A 20,117-nucleotide genomic window follows, 5' to 3' on the forward strand; every position below is an offset into this window, starting at 1 on the left:
GGTCGGTGGTTTGGGGGATCCCCGGGTCAACCAGTTTGTCTAATAGTTCATAGATCAAAGGGCAGTTATCAATTTCAAGCTAGTGAGAGGATTCAAAGTTTTTAGACTTTGGAGTCCATTTTCGTGTAAACTGAAAATTATGTCAGATGACCATGAACTCAAAGAAGATCTTAGAACAACCAATGAAGTTAAACTAGAGTTTCGCAACTGAACATTGGAGGAGTATGAGTTAAATTTGACACCTTTTTAGTGAGGACAGAAAAAATGCGAATATTGTTAATATCAATCAAGTTGCTGTTCATTGAAATGTGCGATGAGACACTTGATTTAGCATTGGAAATTGACTTGATGTCTCCTTGGTAAGTTCGTTTGGGTCTTTCGTTGTTTCTGTGTTGAATTGTTTGTTGGATGCAGAAAAAATGATATGGGAGCCGAAAATTTGAATTTTTATTTCTTAATAATAATTTTTTCAAAAGTGGAGCTAACTCGATGAAGAAGAGACATGATGAGGTGACAGAATAATCTTTGGCCTTGTCTTGTTGGTAAGGCTTTCAAATGTGCACTGTCCTGCATAGATAATATCAGTAATATCGTTGATATTCAAATTTGACAGGGGACCAATATATTGTTTGATTGATGCGTCGATTCCATTTAAAATGTCATTTTTCAACAGTTGTCGTGGAATTCTCCTGGTTGGCACACGGAGCTTTTTTCCGGTTGTACGTATTCGCCCAATTTGGGAACAAAATTCTTCAAAACATTTTCCAAGATTTCAGCCTTCTGGGATCCCAAAAGTGTGATTTTTCATTACGTCATGTATTGATGGATATTTTTAAATTCAATTGGGCATTTAAATGTCATGATCAATTTAGATTATTTTTATCTGTGTAATCTATTAAAATCGTTAATTGATCAACTAATCATATTCATTTCTAACCGACTAACAATACCTTTTATTTCAAGAAATAAGTTCGGAAGAGGCCCGAAGTCACTTAGTTTTAAAGAGAAAAAAGTGTCCATTCATTTTTAGTGACTTTGAAACATAAAGCAAATTTTGTCTAAAAAAGGAGGAATTCTGCCACTCATTTATTTAAAGAAAGGTGTCATCACCACCGAGAATTCACAAAGTTCAGACAAATGTTTGTTAGTATTAAATAATTCTTTACTCAGTAATTCTGCCTTTCCCAAAAAATTCTTTTATGAGAAAATGTTTCATAGCGATGACATTTTCTCAAAAATTAGAACTGTTTCAATCTTATATTAGAATCAGTTACGATCTAAATTTACTTTGTTTTGGACTATTCAAGAACGATTGTTTTTGTAACACAATTTAAAAAAATGTCAAAATTAATTAAAAATGGTTTATGTCAAATTGTAAATAGAAAATGACTCTTTCTCGCTTTACAGCTTCATGGTTACTAACTAGTCTTGCCAGGGAAATCAATTGGACGGGCGGTACAATTATAAAATCAATCTTAGAGGTGTCACTATTTCCAATCGCGGGGATTCCAATATTGCATAGTTGTGTCATTACGTATTGTTCTGTCTTTAATGTGGTTAAAAATGTAAATTTTAATTCATATCGTTTATCCAATTTCATAAGTAAAAGTTGCGTTTAATGGTGTGTAAAAGTATCAAATCACAAATGTCCCTATCAGTTTGCAGAGGAAATAATGTGATTGTATTTTTATTACAACAAATAGAGAATGAACAAAAAAAGAATCCCCCGTCTCTACAAAATATAACAAATCACTGACAGCACAGACTTTCTCCTCTGACCGATGATCTACACATGCAAACACATTTTAAATATTCCCATAAATAAAGAAAAACCAATTATAAAAGTAGAAATTAAGGATATTTCGAAATTGTGAATAATTCTAGCTTTTAACAAATATCTTCTTTCCTATGCAGTTATGAAGAGTAAGGGTGTTAGTACTGACTGCACCCAGATGTTCCCCAGCTGATGAATTCAAACAAATTATTGTAGAGACTGTTATTTTCCGTTTGCATTCTGTCATTGTTTGACATGAACATAATAATTTGTTCCTCCCGAGGGTATGATTTGTTTATCCATGGGCTGAACATTATGAAATATGAACAGTTAATTTCATTTAATCGGGAAAGGAAATTTTCTCAGAGAGGATTTATTTTGTCAGTTCATATGTGAACGTTACTATTAGTTCGATTAACGTTGTATTATCCTTCAATAAAAATGATTATAATCAATGAATGCTCATGACTGAGTTCATTTATAATAGTAAACGTTGTATTATCGAACTGATTTCATATGTGAACGTTTACTACTCAGTCATTGAGCATTCAGAGTATTTTTCGCTCTTGGTAAGATTGAGAGTACCCGTGATCTTTTCATAAAACGAATGGGTCCATTAGACGTTGACGGGGAGATTATCTCTCCCTGGCGTCTATCGAATGCTGGGTTCACCCGTAAACGTGTACTTCTGACGATGCTAGGCTCGTTAGAGGGTCTGGTCTTCAAAAATCAGTTGCAGATGCACCAATCGTAGATAAATCAAAATTAAGATGGTTTAAAAAATACAAAAGGTATACAAAAACGAATATGAAAATGTCAAAATAATAAAAAAGATTGACTTTGAAGGAATAAAATCAAAATAAATCATACAAATGATAAAATTTCAAATTCTGAAATCAAAAAGGGATCTCCTTCCTATCCGGCCTTAGAAAGGCGTTACGTGGTCCACCAAATTCACTTGGAGATTTCGACTGGATTTGGAACGCCGAGGGGGCACCTAATGCTCACCGAAAAAGGACCAATAGCTCTCCTACCCCCTGGACATCGTCGTCGCAGGACGATGCACTTTGCATAGGATTGAACCTTCCGGAGGATCTCCGTCAAAGTGCGTCGGGATCACATGCTAATTAGTTCGGTCTTAACTGTGGTCTTGGTGTTTAATAAATAAATAAATAAATAAAGGAAGTGAAAGTTTATAATGATTTATTCCTTACAAATCAAATTAAATAAGTATGTAGCAAAGTACACATAAAACACCAACAAACTATGCCAACCATGCGTATCAGCGTGTTATAATTTATTGGCCTTACCTTTAAAAATAGATTAACCATAGTGTAATAATTTTAATAAATATGAATTTTATTTATATTTTCAAAAAGATTCTCATGCCAATTCGCTAATCTAACATTCTATTATATAGAGCTCTTTTAGTCATTCCGGCACTGGCCACACGAGCAGGCAGTGCAATAGATCATCCTCTTTCTTTTGTTCATCGTTTTGCATTTTCTGCAGATCTCATCTTCTCTTGCAGTTTCTTGGATGTTCTTTTCAGATTTTTCCTTTCTTTTTTCTTTTCTTTTTTTCCTTCTTCTTAGACACAATAAATGGAACACACCATTACAACGTCACAGTGAAAGATCCATATTTTCACGAATTCTTTTCTTTACTTTAGCTTTGAATGAACAATAGACAGACATCCAATTTTTGAACGTCCTTCTTTACGACGACAAAATAAATTAAAATTTGACTCATCTATCCAAATTATAGTTCTTCCTTTAGATCTCGCATTCAAAAGACGTGTTAAATAATCCATTCTTTTTATTTTATTTTCCTCTGTATTCATGTTTATTGTGATTGGCCGAATTGATTTCAATGAAATTAATTGTCCATCAAGCCAATTTTTTACTGTATTTACACAAACAGTAACATTGAATTGAGCTTGAATTTTTTCAGTACATTCGACCAGTGAGATCTGGCAATCACATTCAATCCAAGTTAATAGAGCAGATATAATTTCTTCACTTTTTTTACTCCAAATCTTTCCTCCTTTAGGAAGTAATTCAATTTTTTTATTTTTAATCCAATAATATGCGGTCCTTTCTTTCACTCCAAAAGACCTGCATAAAGAGCGCCAATCTCCATCTCTATCGTGTGTGTCTATGATCAATTTCCGTGTCTATGATCAATATTTTCCGTAATGTCCTCTTCCTTGTCTGTTTATGCAAATGTCTTCTGTACCATTTTCTTGTGAATTTTCGGAGGCTTCTGGATTTTGTGCCATTTTTAATTTAATTTTAAACGCAAAAATACTTTATATATATTGTTTAAACGCATTAATGTTGCGTCAAGGTTATACAAAATGAATTTGTAAAATTGAATTTCCTGCTAGCTAAAGTAATATTCCTACTAGCAAAATTGATTTTCCTAGCCGCAAATTTGATTTCCCACTTGCAAAACCGATTTTCATGACCGCAAATTAATTTTCTTGATTGTAAAATTGACTTTCTTAACCGCAAAAATCATTTTTTACTTGCAGGAATGAGTTTACTGACCGCAAATTAAATTTCGTATTTGCAAAATAGAGTTGTAAATGGTATAGAGACTTTAAATATATATTAGATAAACTAAGGAATCCTGGGTTATCATTTTTTTCAATATCTAGATCGAATTCGAGTTACTTTCAGAGTCCAAATATCGACATAATGTCAAAATTTTGCAAACGACATGTCAATGAGACGATCAGATTGTTAATTAATGGAAAAATTGTTTTGATTGTGGATGAGACTGATGTCGGTAAATAAAAATATGTAAATATTCTTATTAAAAAAATAACGGATTCTCAAATCAGCTATATATCGATTGTAGAATGCATCATTATATGTCAAATTGTGGATGATACGATTTGAAGTGCAAGTGTTTAGAGGAAAAATTTTTACTTGTTATTAACTGGCATGGCAAAGTATACGATTTCAGCCAGAGAAAAGCTAAGCAATTTTTTTGCAATTTTTGTTTTTTCGACAGAGAATCTATTCATGACGACTCTTTATTTTGTTAGGAATTAACTGGGAGATCAATGGCTAGTGATATTTTTGATTTTTTTGGCTTTTTACGTGACAATCGTATTCACTGGGATCAAGTTGGATCTATTTGTAGATATTAAAATAAAACAACGTTCTAGTTTTGTCAGATTGGTGAAAGAAATAGCAATTATTCTTCCCCAATTGTATGGAGTTTACCAGAATTATCGATGAGTAAAGCAATATCATATAATGCAATAAGACCATCATCATTCCTTTTATTATCAGCAGTAAATATATTTGCCCATTTCTGTTGATTTTTATGTTTTTCATCATTAGGAGTTGTAGTGAAACCGTATTTTATATACATAGCATTTTCCTGATGAATTTTTCTACAAAATAACACGAGTTTTTAGAATAGGCTTTCAATTCTAAAAATCTAAATAATAATTTTCATTGCCCCCTTTAAATTTATATTGCATCCCAGTAAACGATTTAGTCATAAACGCCCCCTTAATAATTTTGTATCGCCCACTTTGGGAAACCCTGCTTTAGATGCTCCACTTCTTTTGTCCTGGCTTTAAAACGTTTGCAGTGTGTTCGCTCTTTATCATATTCTGTCTCTATTGCATGTAGATAATGTTTAATAGAATGTGAAGGGAATAATCGCTCAATTAGGTATTGCACTTTGTGCGCCTCTACAATGCATTTATTTGTGAAACCTATCTTACTATACAACTCGTTCTGTTGGGGGATCTCCCCTTCAAAAACTAAAAAACTTAAATCCTTTCACCAAAAGCAACTGCGTATACTATGTGGGGTACAATGGCCCACACGGATCAACAATGGTATACTTTACTGAGAATATTCAGTGCACATTGGAGGCCCGTTGGAGACTGTTTGAGCATGTCCTATGTATAAACCCGACGTCACCCGCAAATCTGAGTATGGAAGAATACTTTACTGCAAGTGGAAAGAAATTTCGGGGCGTTCGCGTACTAGAGATGTTGAACGCAGACCTCAACTCAATCAACTGCAAGTTCAAAAATGGGGACAATCTGAACATAATGAAGAGTTTAGCATGCAACAGGGAAGGGTGGACAAGGATTATGAAAAAATCGTTTAAGTGCCGCACGTGTGGAAACATAACTAGTATGTTCTACGGCAGTTGCAATTAATAATAATACATAAACCAATGAATGCACATTTTCAACAAGTAAAAGAACAGGAATCAACTGATTGTTATTTCTTCTGTATAGTTCTAGTTTTTTCAACCTGAGACATGAGACAGTCACACTATAGTGGTTTATTTATTAAATAATAGTTATTTTGGTAACAGGAGAATTGCAGTGGCAATGATTACATATTCCATCAGTTGAAAAGACATAAGGCGATTCGTCCACGCCTGTTATAAGGAAACATTTCTTAGCTTTCATGTGGGAATATGCAAACAAACTTAAAACAATTTTAGAACTAAATTATTTCCCCATAAATGAAAAGAAATCTCAATTTATCATTCTGTGTTAATTAAACTAATCTCTACAAATTATTAGAATTATTAATTAATAATAAATAAATAATAAATATAACCACAAATAGTGAACACAACCCACAATGAAGGACGACGCGGACAGTGCCCTCAACAAGTTCTCAGTTGGGCCACGCTACGTGGACGTGAGGCTAATAGGGCGAGGAGCCTACGGAGTGGTGGTGTTGGTAGAATAGTGAGTAATCCCAGTTCTGCCCTGGACACCCTCACAAACGAGCAGGTGGCAATAAAGAAGATCAGTCCTTTCCAACACAGAGTGTTCTGTCAACGGACATTGAGGGAAATCAAGATCCTCAAACGACTGAGGCACAGAAACGTGTGTGGGTTGTTATATTGCTAGATTATTCGAATGTTGGACATTATCAGACCCCACAACAGCCACCACTTTAGCATGTCATTCACATTTCTCATTTCTTTAGATATATTGTTCAGGAATTGATGGAAATTGACTTAAGTAAGCTGATTAAGTCAAACAAACTTAATCCTGATCATATTAAATACTTTCTTTATCAAATTTTGTGTGGATTGAAATATATTCATTCTGCAAATGTCATCCACCGGGATTTAAAGCCATCAAACATTATTATTAACTCAGATTGTGACCTCAAGGTACTACACCACATCGTGTTTGTAAATTAAATATTTTATTTACATTTAAATTATTATTAAATATGTGTTATTAATTTAATAGATATGTGATTTTGGACTTTCTCGAGTGGCCAGTCCGGATAAGGACTATTCGGGTTCTCTCACTGAATATGTGGCCACCCGTTGGTACAGAGCCCCTGAAATCATGCTAAACTCCCGGACATATTCCAAATCAAGTATATACTATTATATACTATTAAAGTCGACTTGTGGTCCGTCGGGTGTATATTTGCAGAGATGTTGATAGGCCGGGCACTCTTCCCTGGTCGTGACTGTACTGCTGGTTGTGTCATTGTAGATCTCGACCAGCTGAGTCTCATTTTTAAAGTCATTGGGACCCCTACTGTCGACGAACTGAGCTATATTGGAAATAAAATGGTTTATTTATTTAAATTAATTATAATAAAACATATTTATTTAATTAATGATAATAGGCTAAAAAATTTGTACTAAATCTCCCGCCATACCCACGTGTTGTGTTTGGAGAATATTTCATGTTGGAGGACGAGGAGGGTATTTCTTAATGTTTACTGGAGGGGTTGAAATGTTGCGTAATCTCCTCCTCTTTAACCCAGATGAACGAATTAAGGTCGGGGAGGCTCTGTCCCTTCCCTATCTGTCATTTTATCACGACGAGACGTTGGAGGTTGTACATTCTGGTCAATTTAGCCTGTGGCTGACAGTCCCTTCACCTTTGATACTGACCCTGACATTATGGATAGGCACGAACTGAAAAGAATGCTTTATGAGGAAGCCCTTAATTTTCCGAATATTAGAGCAGATTAAATTTAATTTAATAAAATTATAAATTAATTATAAATTAAATACTTAATTGGTAAAGCAATTAAGGAATAGATATGAATTTCCAAATAAGATTATAATAAAATGAGTGTTTCAGTGGTGTGTGACAATGGAACTGGGGTATAGAATGATATATATAAAAGTATGTAAAATGTGGGTACAACACGGAGAACATCCCTCGACACGTATTCCCAGCAGTAGTAGGATTCCCAGTAATCCGAGCAGACGTGAAGCAGGACAGTAGAGTGCGAATAAAAGTAAGAGTGTGTGTGAGTGAAGGACGTGATGGTGGGGTGGGAGGCAGCGGACAACCGTGCATACCTGTCTCTGAAGTACCCAATGGAGAACGGGATAATCCGTGACTGGGAGTGCATGACCCACCTGTATGACTACACATTCGGAGTGGACTGCCTCAACCTGGAGTGCAAGGACACACGGATAATGCTGACGGAACCCCCCAGCAACCCCCTGAAGAACAGAGAGAAGATGGCGGAGGTACTCCCCGCTGACCACCCCAGCTCATGTTCGACAAGTACAACTTCCACAGTATATATGTGGCCATTCAGGCAGTGCTCACTTTGTACGCGCAGGGTAAGGAGGTGTGTGATTGCAGGACTGTTTACTGGGATTGTGTTGGACGCAGGTGATGGAGTGAGTCACGTCTGTCCTGTCTATGAAGGGTGTTCTATTCCCAGTGCCATTATGAGACTCAACCTGGCTGGGAGGGATGTCAGTTCTCGTCTCCTCAAGGTTGGGGGGTGCCCTCACTCTAGCTCGTCCAACTCAGAGGATACAACCTCAACAGTCATGCCGACTTGCAGACTGTTGGAGAAATGAAGGAACAGTTGTGCTACGTCGCCTATGACATTGCCAAAGAACAGAAACTGGCCACCGACACTACTTTTGTCAGAGATAGCTACACGGTTGGCCTCTCTCCTCACTCACAGTTGCCTGATGGAAGGACTATCTCCATCGAGGAGGAACGCTTTATGGCTCCTGAGATCCTCTTCCATCCTCAACTCGTCGATATTGAACAGGGCGGAGTCCATTCCTTATGCTTCCAGTCCATCAATGTACAGAATGTTCTCGAATGTTCTAGAAATGTGACATCGACGTCAGGACCAGTCTTCTTAAGGAAATCAACCTATCCGGAGGCACTACCATGCTCCCCGGATTCCCCTCTCGCCTAGAAAGGGAAATTAAACGTCTCCACTCTGAGAAAGTGGGCACTGCCAATGTTGAGTTGTCTTGTCATTGGCAGAAGACCCCCATTAACATTAAGGACCCCCCTTATAGGAAGAACTTGGTCTTCCAGGGGGCCGCAGTCCTGGCCGGGGTCATTCAGAACAATGACTCCGCCTGGGTCACCCAACAGGAGTATAGAGAGCAGGGAGTCAGGTGTATGGCTAAACTTAAATAAGATTAATTTAATTTAAATCAGGATATATTTTAATTGGTTTTAATATAATAAAATAATTAAATATTCTGGTGATGTTAGACGAGTCTTTTACTATTGGTGAACAGGCCAAGCAGAACGCACTAGCATCCATCAAAAACCTGTTTCAAGTACAACTAGTGAGTCATGTCACAGGACCCCAAACAATTAGACCGACTGGACCAAATAAAACTAAGAAATTCACAAAATCTTGTATTTATATAAAATAATGCAGAAAAATGCGGAATCAAACCTAAGAAAGTTTATTGAATGTTATGTCAGTGATATTCGAACTGCCATTGATTTGTTAGAGACATCAAAGTCCAGTTATAACCAAGTCCTCGACTGGTTGTCCTCCCTTCCCTAAAGACCAGCATGAACTCCATTGGGGAACAAGTCAAGGATTCTGTCCTCACATCCCCCGCCTTTGATAAACTTGCCCAGGAGAACATTGAGTATGAAAAGGTCACTTTTCTCCCACAACGACCTCCTAGTTAAAGTCAGCACTGTCCAATGCAGAAATCATCAACAAGGCCTCCTCCATGTTTGAAAATGCCCGCCAATTTATTAAAGCAGAGAACTTTCTGAGCGCACACGCAATGTAATTATTCCATTCTTTCTGGAACGTTCTGGAACATTCTAGAATGTTCTGGAATGTTATTGTGGTTATTTAGATTGATGGAATTGGAGCAATGTGGGCTCAATCTGGTGTCTGAGGGGGAACTGGATGGGAGGATCCTCACGTTCTTTGAAGACCTGGACAATATTGTGGAGGAACTGTTTGGAAGTCTGACAGTAGTGATTCGAAGACTGGTCCTCCACCTGAGGAGGTCTCCCTCTTCTGTGGTGACAGCAATCCGCATAATCGAACGAGAGTGCAAGTATGTGTTTATATTAATGCAGAATTGATGCCAGTTTTGAGGAACTGTTCGAAAGGACAAACTTTAGACCAAAAGGACGACCAAAATGCCTGAGAAAACGTTTTTTCTCACTGATTGGTGAAAACATTGTGGAACGAGTGGAAGGGTGTCAAGTGGAGGACAGAGGGGAGGAGACGTGGATCCTAAAATACCTGGAGAGTGTGGTGGAGGTGACGAAGGCGGACCTGTGTGTGATAGGAGTATATATAGTGGATAACCAGGCGTACAGTGAGGAATGTTTTCCCCGTGAGTACAACATGTTGAGTGAATACAGTGAGTGCTACCACAGGGTGGTGAGTGAGCGAGTATGTGTTGAGAATGAGGAGTAGTTGGAGTACTTGGTGAGTGAGGCAGAGGGCAATCAGATGCTGTCGTTGATTAATTGGTTGGACAAGGCAGTGTGAGTGAGTGAGTATATATAGCAGATGTGGGTGTTTTTTCGTGGATATAAAGGTGGGGTATGACTTTGGAGTGTGTGGGCCATTGGTGAGTGAGGAGGTGATGGAGGGACTGATGAGCAGATTCCTGGCCCACTACTCGGAGGAATTGGGGTGGTGTATGAGGAAGGGACTGGAACAGGACAGGGCGGACTGGCATTCGAGGACAGAGCCCGAGACCAATTCGAGTGATAAATATTTGACTTGTCTGTACATGTCAGTGGTGGGGATGCACGAACAACGATTGAGAGTGATAAGGCAAGTGGAGGGGTATCCTCTCCTGGGAAGGGCAATGGAAGTGTCCCTCCACTCCCTCATCTCCTTCCTCCCCCACTACAGACGTACTCCTCCTATATATAGTAGACGAGCTGACGTGTGTAATCCAACAACACGGGCAGGACAGGAGTGTGCCTCCCCTCTTCACCCACTACATGATTGCCAACTCCAATAACCTCCTCTACATGTCCTCTGCCCTCACCAGGCTCATTACTGGAGTGGACGTGCAGGTGTTTGAGAGTGCCTGTCAGTGTCTGTCCAGTCTGTGGTAGGCACTGTGCTAATGGACAGTCTACAGGCACTCTTCGACGAAGTGGTCCTCGATTTGGCCAAACTATGTCGCCAGTTGGCCACCCACAGTGTGACCGACATCATTTGTGTCACCATCGAGGACTACTGGCAGCACTACTCCAAACTCTGTCACCCCACTCCCCTCCTCCACAGACTCAGAGACCACCTCCTGTTGGCCTATGTGGACGCACTGTACACACACACTCACATCCCTCAGCAAACTCAATTGGAAGAGGGCAGTAGTCCATGTCCACAAGTTGGAGACGTTGTTTGGGCGGCTGGCCGACAGTCCCCTCCCTCCCCCTTCTTTCCACTTTTTGGATGACATGCTCAGACTGTTAAAGCAGGAGGACAGGTCGATGATGTTCATTGAGATCACAGTTGTGTCCTGTCTTATGTGTAGGAGTTTATTGACAAGTACGACCAGATCACCCCCGAACAGGTCGTGTCCATTGTCGCCATTCGAGATGACTTTAATAAGGCTGCTGTCAGGGATGTCCTCAGAGACACCTTCAGTCAAGACTTTCTTCACAAGACTAAGCCTGTCTCCGGATTCTTCTCCTTACTCCCTTGACTATTTAATGCACTTTTTTGATGTTTTTTGGGGTTTGAAATATTAAATGTTAAATTGATGGGGTTAAACGAGTTGTTCTGTTTAAAATAATGAGTAATAATTAAATACATTATTGGTTGTGGGTCACTCTTGTGTGCTTGTTGGGTGTTGTTAAAAAATCAAAGGGAGATGCAATTTAATGGAGATTAGAGGTATGAATAATTACAAATATATTTTATATTTATTCTAGTCATTATTTAGTTTTTATTTTAATTATTATTTGTAATTTCAACAATATTTAATGTTGTAATTATACATACTGATTAATAAACAGTCAAATATCCACAAATTTGAATTTGCTTTATTTAAAATATATATTATTATTATTTTAATATATTCCAGGTCGGTCTACCATTTAAAACTAACTGATTGAGCATACTATTACGTTATTCTTGTTGTATGGTTATTACCTCGTTTGACTGTTTTGTAGGGCATCGGAAAGTCTGGGAAATCCAAATCCAAGCCAATTTCTCGGTCAGTGAGAGCCGGCCTGATTGTACTCCTCCATTAGTCCACGTATTTAGTTCCCGGTTGGGAAGATCCACAACATGATGAAGGCACAATGTCCTGGGAAAACTCGTGTGGGAGTCACTGCCGCTGTGTATGCGTGTGCTGTGCTCGAGTATTTGGCTGCTGAAGTACTGGAGTTGGCGGGAAATGCGACGAAGGAGATGAAGGCCAGACGGGTGACTCCGAGACATCTTCTTTTGGCCATTCGGGGGGACGAGGAGTTGGATATTCTCATCAAGGCTACTATTTCCGGGGGAGGGGTCATGCCACAAGTCCACCGGTTTGTTATTCCCCAAGAGAAGCCACTTATGGAGTAATTTGTTTTATCACTTTGGACTTTTTGTTTCCACTTTTGTTTAATTGTATTTATCATCACAATTTAATCAATACAAAGTAATTAAGACATCTCCATTTTTATTGTTCATTACGTTGACTAGTGAGCACTTGATATATTCTTTTTTGCTTTTGTACGATATTGAGGCACTGGTTTTTTACTTGGGTTAGGTTGTCAAACATACTTTTTGTAATTTAGATAAGGTGAGAAGTGCTCCGCCGTTTTTGTTTCTATGCGGTTTTTAATAATTCAAAAGTGTAAAACAGTCACTTTGTCGAATAAATAAAATAAATTTATAACAGTACTAAACAAGTGCAGGTTGGTTATTGATACCAATAAAGCCTATTTTTGGATTTGCCATATAGTAAAGGGGAATACAATAAAACAGAAAATATCAAGTTAGAAATCTGCAGCTAATGAAAATAATCCTTTTCTGCCTAAATGGGACGAAATTGTTTCAAAGTACTACGAAAAACCACCCTGATTCCTTAGAATACAAAAGGCATATTATCCGGTCAGTTGTGCTTCGAAAAACAACGGAGAGCATTCAAGGGGAAAAACATAAGAGATGCCTGAAGTCGAACCCAAATACAGTATACTTTTTATCTGGAATTCAAATGGGTGACAAAAGACAATTACCAATTCTGGCTCCGGGACCGGGACCCTCACTTCTGGCTCCGGGACCCTCACTTCCCTAAAGAAACTGGGACATCTTTGTTCTTCGCGGTCCAAGGACCCTAGGGAATTTACTTTCCTCATTCAGAGGATCCTGCTGGCTGTCATGCGTGGCAACAGCTGTTCCCTCCGTCTCGCTGGGAGAATTTATTAGTTTGTTGACTTTTCTTAGTAGTTTGACCCTTTATTTCTTAATTGAAGAAAAAAAATTACCAATTCTAGGTTTTCTTGATCGCTCTAAGGACTAGATCGGCAAGCATCATCCGAGATACTTACTAGAGATCTTTTTGTGCATGAATACAAAAGATCCGCTTCAAGGAAGTCAAACACTGTTATCAGAAATATTTTCTAAAGATAACCCAACCTGGGAATTCTTTCCAATTTGTTTTGATAGAATATTCCTAGTTGAATAAACTCCCCTATTCAGGACGTAAATATTTTTAAATGGTTTATCAATTCGAATATTATGGAATTGCATATATAAATTTATTCTTCATTACTTGATCTACCCAACTCATACCAATTCGAAATCCTTTTATCAGATGCTTTAAAATTTACAATCAAGTGCCAGTGATAAAACATACTTTATATGTTTTCTGGCAACAATATAGGACATTGCACGCCGCCAAACATTCAAAGTATATCTTCCTAATCATTCCTGTATCGCACTTGGACTTCTTCCAATTGCCTTTGTTGGATTGTAACTTTAGGAAATATGTTGATTTTTAAGGAATTATTTACAGTCTCGACTTTTTCGATTTTTATATTAAAAAAATTGTTTTTTCTTTTTAAAATTGAATTTCACCAAAAATTTTTAATTTTCCTAAACATAATTAATTGGATTTTGTTCCGACAAAAAAAAAGATTTGTTATAAATCTACTTATTTCTTTAAAAAATTGTTTTTTATTTTTAAAATTGCATTTTACTTAAAAATTTTTAATTTTCCTAAACATAATTAATTGGATTTTGTTATTTTAATAAACAAAAATTAAAACTTATAAGTTGATATCCACCCAAGAGCCTCAAAAACTTCAAAACTTTTTTTCATGGACATAACAAGATTTTCTGATAATTTTTACGTATTGATTTTCAGATTGCGAATAAATAATTTTTTTAATTTTTGGATGGATTTTGAAATAATTTACTCTTCATTATCGCCTGCTGAATGCATGCTCTACTGAATTTTTTTATACATGATAATATTTTCGTTCTTATGGAGGCAATTTGTATAACGCTAACTGATAGAATCGACGCGAGTCAAAAATCTTCCAGAAGTCTAATAAAATAAACTCAATTTTTAACCGTCTCTATTAAAATAGCAGCCCCATCCACTATCCTATAGTCCCTTGTAACAATATTTGAGATTTTCTTCCCCAATAAACTTAACTAAAAAATCATTAACTTGACTAAACTTACCGAAATAGACCCCAAACAACGATTTCAGTTCAATGCATAACAAAGATAGTTTATTTACAAAAGATTAATCAATTAACACATTTCCTTTTGATTTAACGTCACAGTTATATGTCCCGTTAATGTCGCCTAAAAACATCTCTTTTGAACTACATTTTATTTCCAAAAGAAAATTCATCGAATAAACAATAAATCTCGGAAGTTGTTCTACAAGTTTATTCTTTAAACTCTCTCACTAAAACAACTCTCAAATTATGTGCATCGATAATTGGATAAATTTTTTTTAATGTTCACATCGTACATTTTACTTGGAGCAAAAAATTAATTTTATACAAGTTCGGTAATAGTATTAATCTGGAAAATATTTTTTAATTTTTACTCGTCATTCATAATGTCGGACAGAAAAAAAAAGTTGACTGAAAATTAAAATTTTTCTTGGCGAATATTTTATTTTCCTTGATAAATTTTTTATTGCTATCGGTTTCTAATTTGATCTTATTTGTAAATGCAGACTCTTCGCCAAATCTGATATTTACATTTTGAATGGTAAAACCTATAGAAATTGTCACTATCTTTAAATATAGTTTTATTTGACGTGCTTGTAATTTTTCAAATGATTCCCATTTCCACAAAAAAGGTAAGAAGTTATATTACATTCTCTCTTTTGTTAGCATGTATATACCTTTTCATGTTTTTATCAGCACTCTTCAATAAATGAGCGAGAACACAGTACACTGCTTCATTTCCTTGAAAACAGTTTTATATTTTCACAGATGTCGTCTGACTCTTATTTTTACATTCTCTTTCAAAGCAGTTACAACTAAAAACAACTTTTATGATTAAATTTAATCAGGTTTTCAAACTTTTTCTGAAATTGATATTATCCAACTTGTTAGAGTTTGTTAGTTATTGCTCGTAAATACTTCTGTATTGTTGATCGTTTACTTCCTAATAAATTCAATAATCCTTAATTTTACATGTTAGACGTAATTATCCATAATAATTATTTCCATCAATGTGGTTAGACAAAAAAAGCTGCCGATCATTTGAATCATGCTAAATATAATTGCAGTTCATATAAGAACTTTAAATGCGAGTGTCAGTAGAGAAATTCCACAAATAGATCTACTTGTTTGCGAACCTGCGTAGAAGTCAAATAATACCTATTGTATTGGCATGGAAGAGGATAAAAACCAAATTATATAAATCTTATCTGCGAAGATTAAATAGTGATATTCCATCCAAAGCAGAGGTTCCCAAGCTTTTCTTTACACGCCTTCCTTAGAAAAAATGTACAATCTTGCGCCTCCCTTTATATTCCATGATATAATACAATTATTATTATATCAAAAACAATTTTTTAATACAAAAAGTTAGTGAGATAATTTTTTTTCCATCTTGGGGGAAAATTTTTGAAATTTTGGTGTCATTGAAGAGAGTGCTTTATTCGACAAAATTTCATATTCCGTACTTACATTCGACCAAAAATAAATTAGCGGTTCTCTCTCAAATTTTTGTTTCAATAATATATCACACGACAATTCTTCAAAAGTTGTCAAATCATTATCTTCTTCATCAATTAATGGATTCTGTATCCATTCGAACGTTTTACAGTCGAGATCTTTAAAATAATAAGCAAAATTCATCAACAAACAATCCAAATGTTAGGTAATATGTCTTTGTTTGCTTCTATGTTCACTATGGCGCAGGAGGTATTTAAAAGTACACACATGCAATAGATATTTTTTGTAAATTTGATTTCCATAATACCAATTTTTTCATAAATGCTTTTATTTTCTCCTTTTGAGCGAATAAATGTAGTTGTGGTCCCTGCATTGATTTATTCAATATTCTCAATTTCCCAAAAATGTCAACCAAATAGGCAAATTTGACAACAAAATGATCATCCCTGAACAATTTTGCATCTTCAATATCATTTTCATCAAAAAAACTCCGAACAAGTCATGATTTTCATCGAGATATCAAGAGTTAAAATAATCCTGTAGAAACTTTGTACGATGTTAGTAAAGCATTTGATGAGGCAGAAACAAGTTTTTTAACGATTTCGTTTGATTATCAAACTCTTCTTATTTTCTTTTAAAAAATTCTTCGGACTTATGGACATATTCAGAATGTATCGTTTCAAAATGTCTTCTTAATTTGCATGGCCTCATACTATCTGCTGCAAGTGTTTTGAGACACTCAGAGGGTTTTTCCAAGGAATCAACAATGATACGTGTGAATCCTAACAATGAGTAAGATGGACAGTATTTTGATGTCTTTGGAGTGGTATTAATTATATCCCAATCATTTTGACTATTTGAACCATTTTTCTTTTGCAACCACTCAAGAATTTATCCATGTGATAAATTTTTGAACAAATATTATTTTTAAATTGATAAAACTTATTATCGGAATATAATCACGATTTTTAATATAGATTTAATTTTCTAAAAAATGTTTCTGATATGCTTTCCGCGCATCCCTTGATACGAATCAGCGCCTCCCTAGGGAGCCGCGCCTCACCATTTAGAAACCTCTCATCCAACGCATACTTGTCATAGAAATCTATGAGATTTCTTATTTGAAAATATGACTTTATTTTTAGCATTAGATAATATTTTGCTACATATATGATAGGAAACGAACTTTAATTATTATGTTGCCAAAGTGAAAATAATCCCTGCTGTGTTTAAATGTGAAGAATTGTCTCAAAGTACTCCTATATACACATCTTGGCATAACAAAAAAACCAGGGAATATACCTAGTGGAGTGTTTTAACGTCGTCCTTACAGATCACAAGTGGTAGAAAAATATTCGTTGATGTTTATATTCAATCTCAAAGCGGGGTGTTTGTATAGTAATTTGATATATTTTTAAGAAATTGGTTTAATAATTTAGATTAGACGAGTGTGAAAAGTCAATTGACATCAATACCAATAGCCTGTTCAATACTACTAAAACCATCCGATCTAATGATATAAACACGCCATATAACCTCAATAGGACATCCAACTCCCTATTAATAGTCTCAATGACAGGAGGCCCGTAGTACACCAGAGCAGTATAAATCTGAACAAGACTGGCCCCATGTCTAATCCTCTCGTAGGCATCTGCCCCGTCCATAATCCCCCCCACAGCAATCAATTTAATTTCCCTTCCCAGTAGTCTATACATCTCAGACAATACATCCAGTGACAGTTGCCCGAGAGCCCTCCCACTCAACCCACCTGCCTCCTCCCACTGGACATCCCCCCTCACCTGCGGAGGTCGAGATCTGGTAGTATTGCCCACCACAATGCCATCAATCTAACATGCCCAACTATTCTCTAACATTCGATTGCAGTGCTATCCTGGCTATTTGTTTCATTTCCTCTCTACACAAGTCTGGGGATATCTTGAGCCAAATAGGGACCACCCTGTCCTCCACCAAGGAGTCACGTTCCTTGACCACCTATGGACTACTCAGGTGACAGTACACCGCCTGCAAGACAGTCATCAAGTCCTCGGAAGTGGAGGAATCAGTCACATTAGGACATGATATATTGAGGACGATATAGTCCGCCCTGTCCACAAATTGACGGAGACAGGTTATCAAGTCAGACTGAAGTGAGGAGGGCATTTCGTTGTTTTTGCAGACGTTGACTCCGACATATCCCTTCTCTACGGTAAACACAGGATGGGACTGTTTGGGTGGTGTGATTGTAGTCGATCGGCCAAAGCTTGAGCACCGTCGTTGGGGAGTCCGTATCTGAGTGACTCGTTATTTTTACCGGTTTATGACGGACTCGGACTTGGGGAGTCGAAATATCCTTGGTTTGGGGTTGCCGCGTTGAGGGAGGGGGGTCACACTCCCAACTTCCACAAAGGAAAACCCCCAGTTGAGAAGCCCGTCGATTGCCTCCCCGTTTTTGTCAAATCCTGCAGCCAATCCGAGAGGACTGTCAAATTGGGTACCCCACAGTGACAATTTCTGGTGATTGTGTGAATATTGAGTACAAGCGTGTCCTTGGGAGTGCTCGAATGTAATAGTCCTGTCGAGGCTAATCGAATGGCCAGTCTATGACTGGTCTCTGGTTCCAGTATTTTGCTCAAACAAGGCATTAGGAGTCCTCGGTAGAACTTTGGGTTGTTTGTGTAAATTCCGTGAAGACAGAACATTCCGACAGCCCCTCCAAATACAAAAAGTAGGGATCTCTGTACCATCTCACTAGAATATATAGTGAGAATAATATTGATTAGAATTAGTAAATGTTATTTAACTTCAATTGTAGAATATGCTTGAATGGTTAGATAGGAGGCGGAGAGCATCATGAGGAGGAGTCCACAACAAATGGCAATGATTGTGGCAAGAGTGACCCCTCCATATTGTCTAACCAAATTCACCAACCTCCCCAGACACCCCACATTAGCATTCGACACATACAAATTGTGGTTTTCCGTGCATTCAGTCAGGAGGGTCTTGTCCTCCGTGGAACAACAACTCGCAGGCAAAATGGCAAGAGGGGAGTAGCGGACAGTCCAGCTGGTGGTTTGGTTAAAGTCAGTGTAGTTCATTACTCCACAACATTTCAAATTGGACTGCAAAAAGTCCCAGGCCTTGGTGAAAATGTGAGAGGAGTCCCCCGTGTAGCGTTCTTGGAGACTATTTTGGAGAAAGTGTTTGATTTGAGCCACCACCTCGGTCTCGTAGACGGCCAGGAGGATAGTGGAGATGACCACAAACATTAAAATGACAAACAGCAATAAGGAATAGACGAGGAGGATCACTCGGTTGCCTTTGAGTGTCCCCAGAATGCCCAATAGACAGACCCCCGTGATGAAGAGGCCCACGGATATGAGCACGTAGGCGAATTGGGTGTACAGCATTTTTAGGTCTTCCAGGGAGGGGTCGGATTTGTAGGTCACCAGTATTTCGTCCGCCCCGAACGTGGTCAGGAAATGACGGGGATCCCCCAATAACCAAATCCCGGAAGACAGGAGGACCACTCCAAGGAGGAGGAACAGGGAATTGAACAGTAGTAGCACAGTTTTGGTGTGTGTTTGCAGCATAGACAGCGTGTGAGTATTGAATAATATTAGTTAAACTTGTCCAGATTAAACATCTGCTTATAACACTGCGCATGACATACTTCAAATCTGCTTTCTATTGATTGACTTGCCCCTTCTGGGATATTAAACAGTGGTCCCTATATCAACAAGACTGGGGCATTTTTATTGGTTGTTTTGAGTGAAAATAATTGAAGGGTTAGTAGGAGGCCATGTCCCGAGTGGGCTTAAATATAATGAAAAGTGGCTACTCGTTTGGACTGACTGGAGACCGAGTTGAGCCTACGAGCCTCCCAGTCCTCATTGGTCGAGTAAATCTAATTGAGTGAACGTGCATACATTTTCCAAATCATTCAATTTACAACGAATTCTG

The 20,117-nt window shown here is 37.4% G+C and overlaps 1 protein-coding gene and 1 pseudogene across 1 annotated transcript; one reads left to right on the plus strand and one right to left on the minus strand.

Moving 5' to 3' along the window:
* Nucleotides 1–264: 264 nt before the first annotated feature.
* On the plus strand, nucleotides 265–7,750 carry LOC115229696 (annotated as a pseudogene).
* An 11,199-nt stretch (nucleotides 7,751–18,949) lies between these two features.
* On the minus strand, nucleotides 18,950–19,747 carry LOC115229698 (tetraspanin-1-like). The gene has a single exon (XM_029800009.1). The coding sequence runs from the start codon at nucleotides 19,745–19,747 to the stop codon at nucleotides 18,950–18,952; it is 798 nt and encodes a 265-aa protein (XP_029655869.1).
* Nucleotides 19,748–20,117: the final 370 nt, after the last annotated feature.

This window comes from Octopus sinensis, unplaced genomic scaffold, assembly GCF_006345805.1.
Source record: "Octopus sinensis unplaced genomic scaffold, ASM634580v1 Contig13543, whole genome shotgun sequence".
Taxonomy (NCBI): domain Eukaryota; kingdom Metazoa; phylum Mollusca; class Cephalopoda; order Octopoda; family Octopodidae; genus Octopus; species Octopus sinensis.

Coding starts and splice junctions, on each gene's coding strand:
- LOC115229698 (XM_029800009.1), bottom strand. CDS start 19,747: ATGCTGCAAACACACACCAAAACTGTGCTACTACTGTTCAATTCCCTG.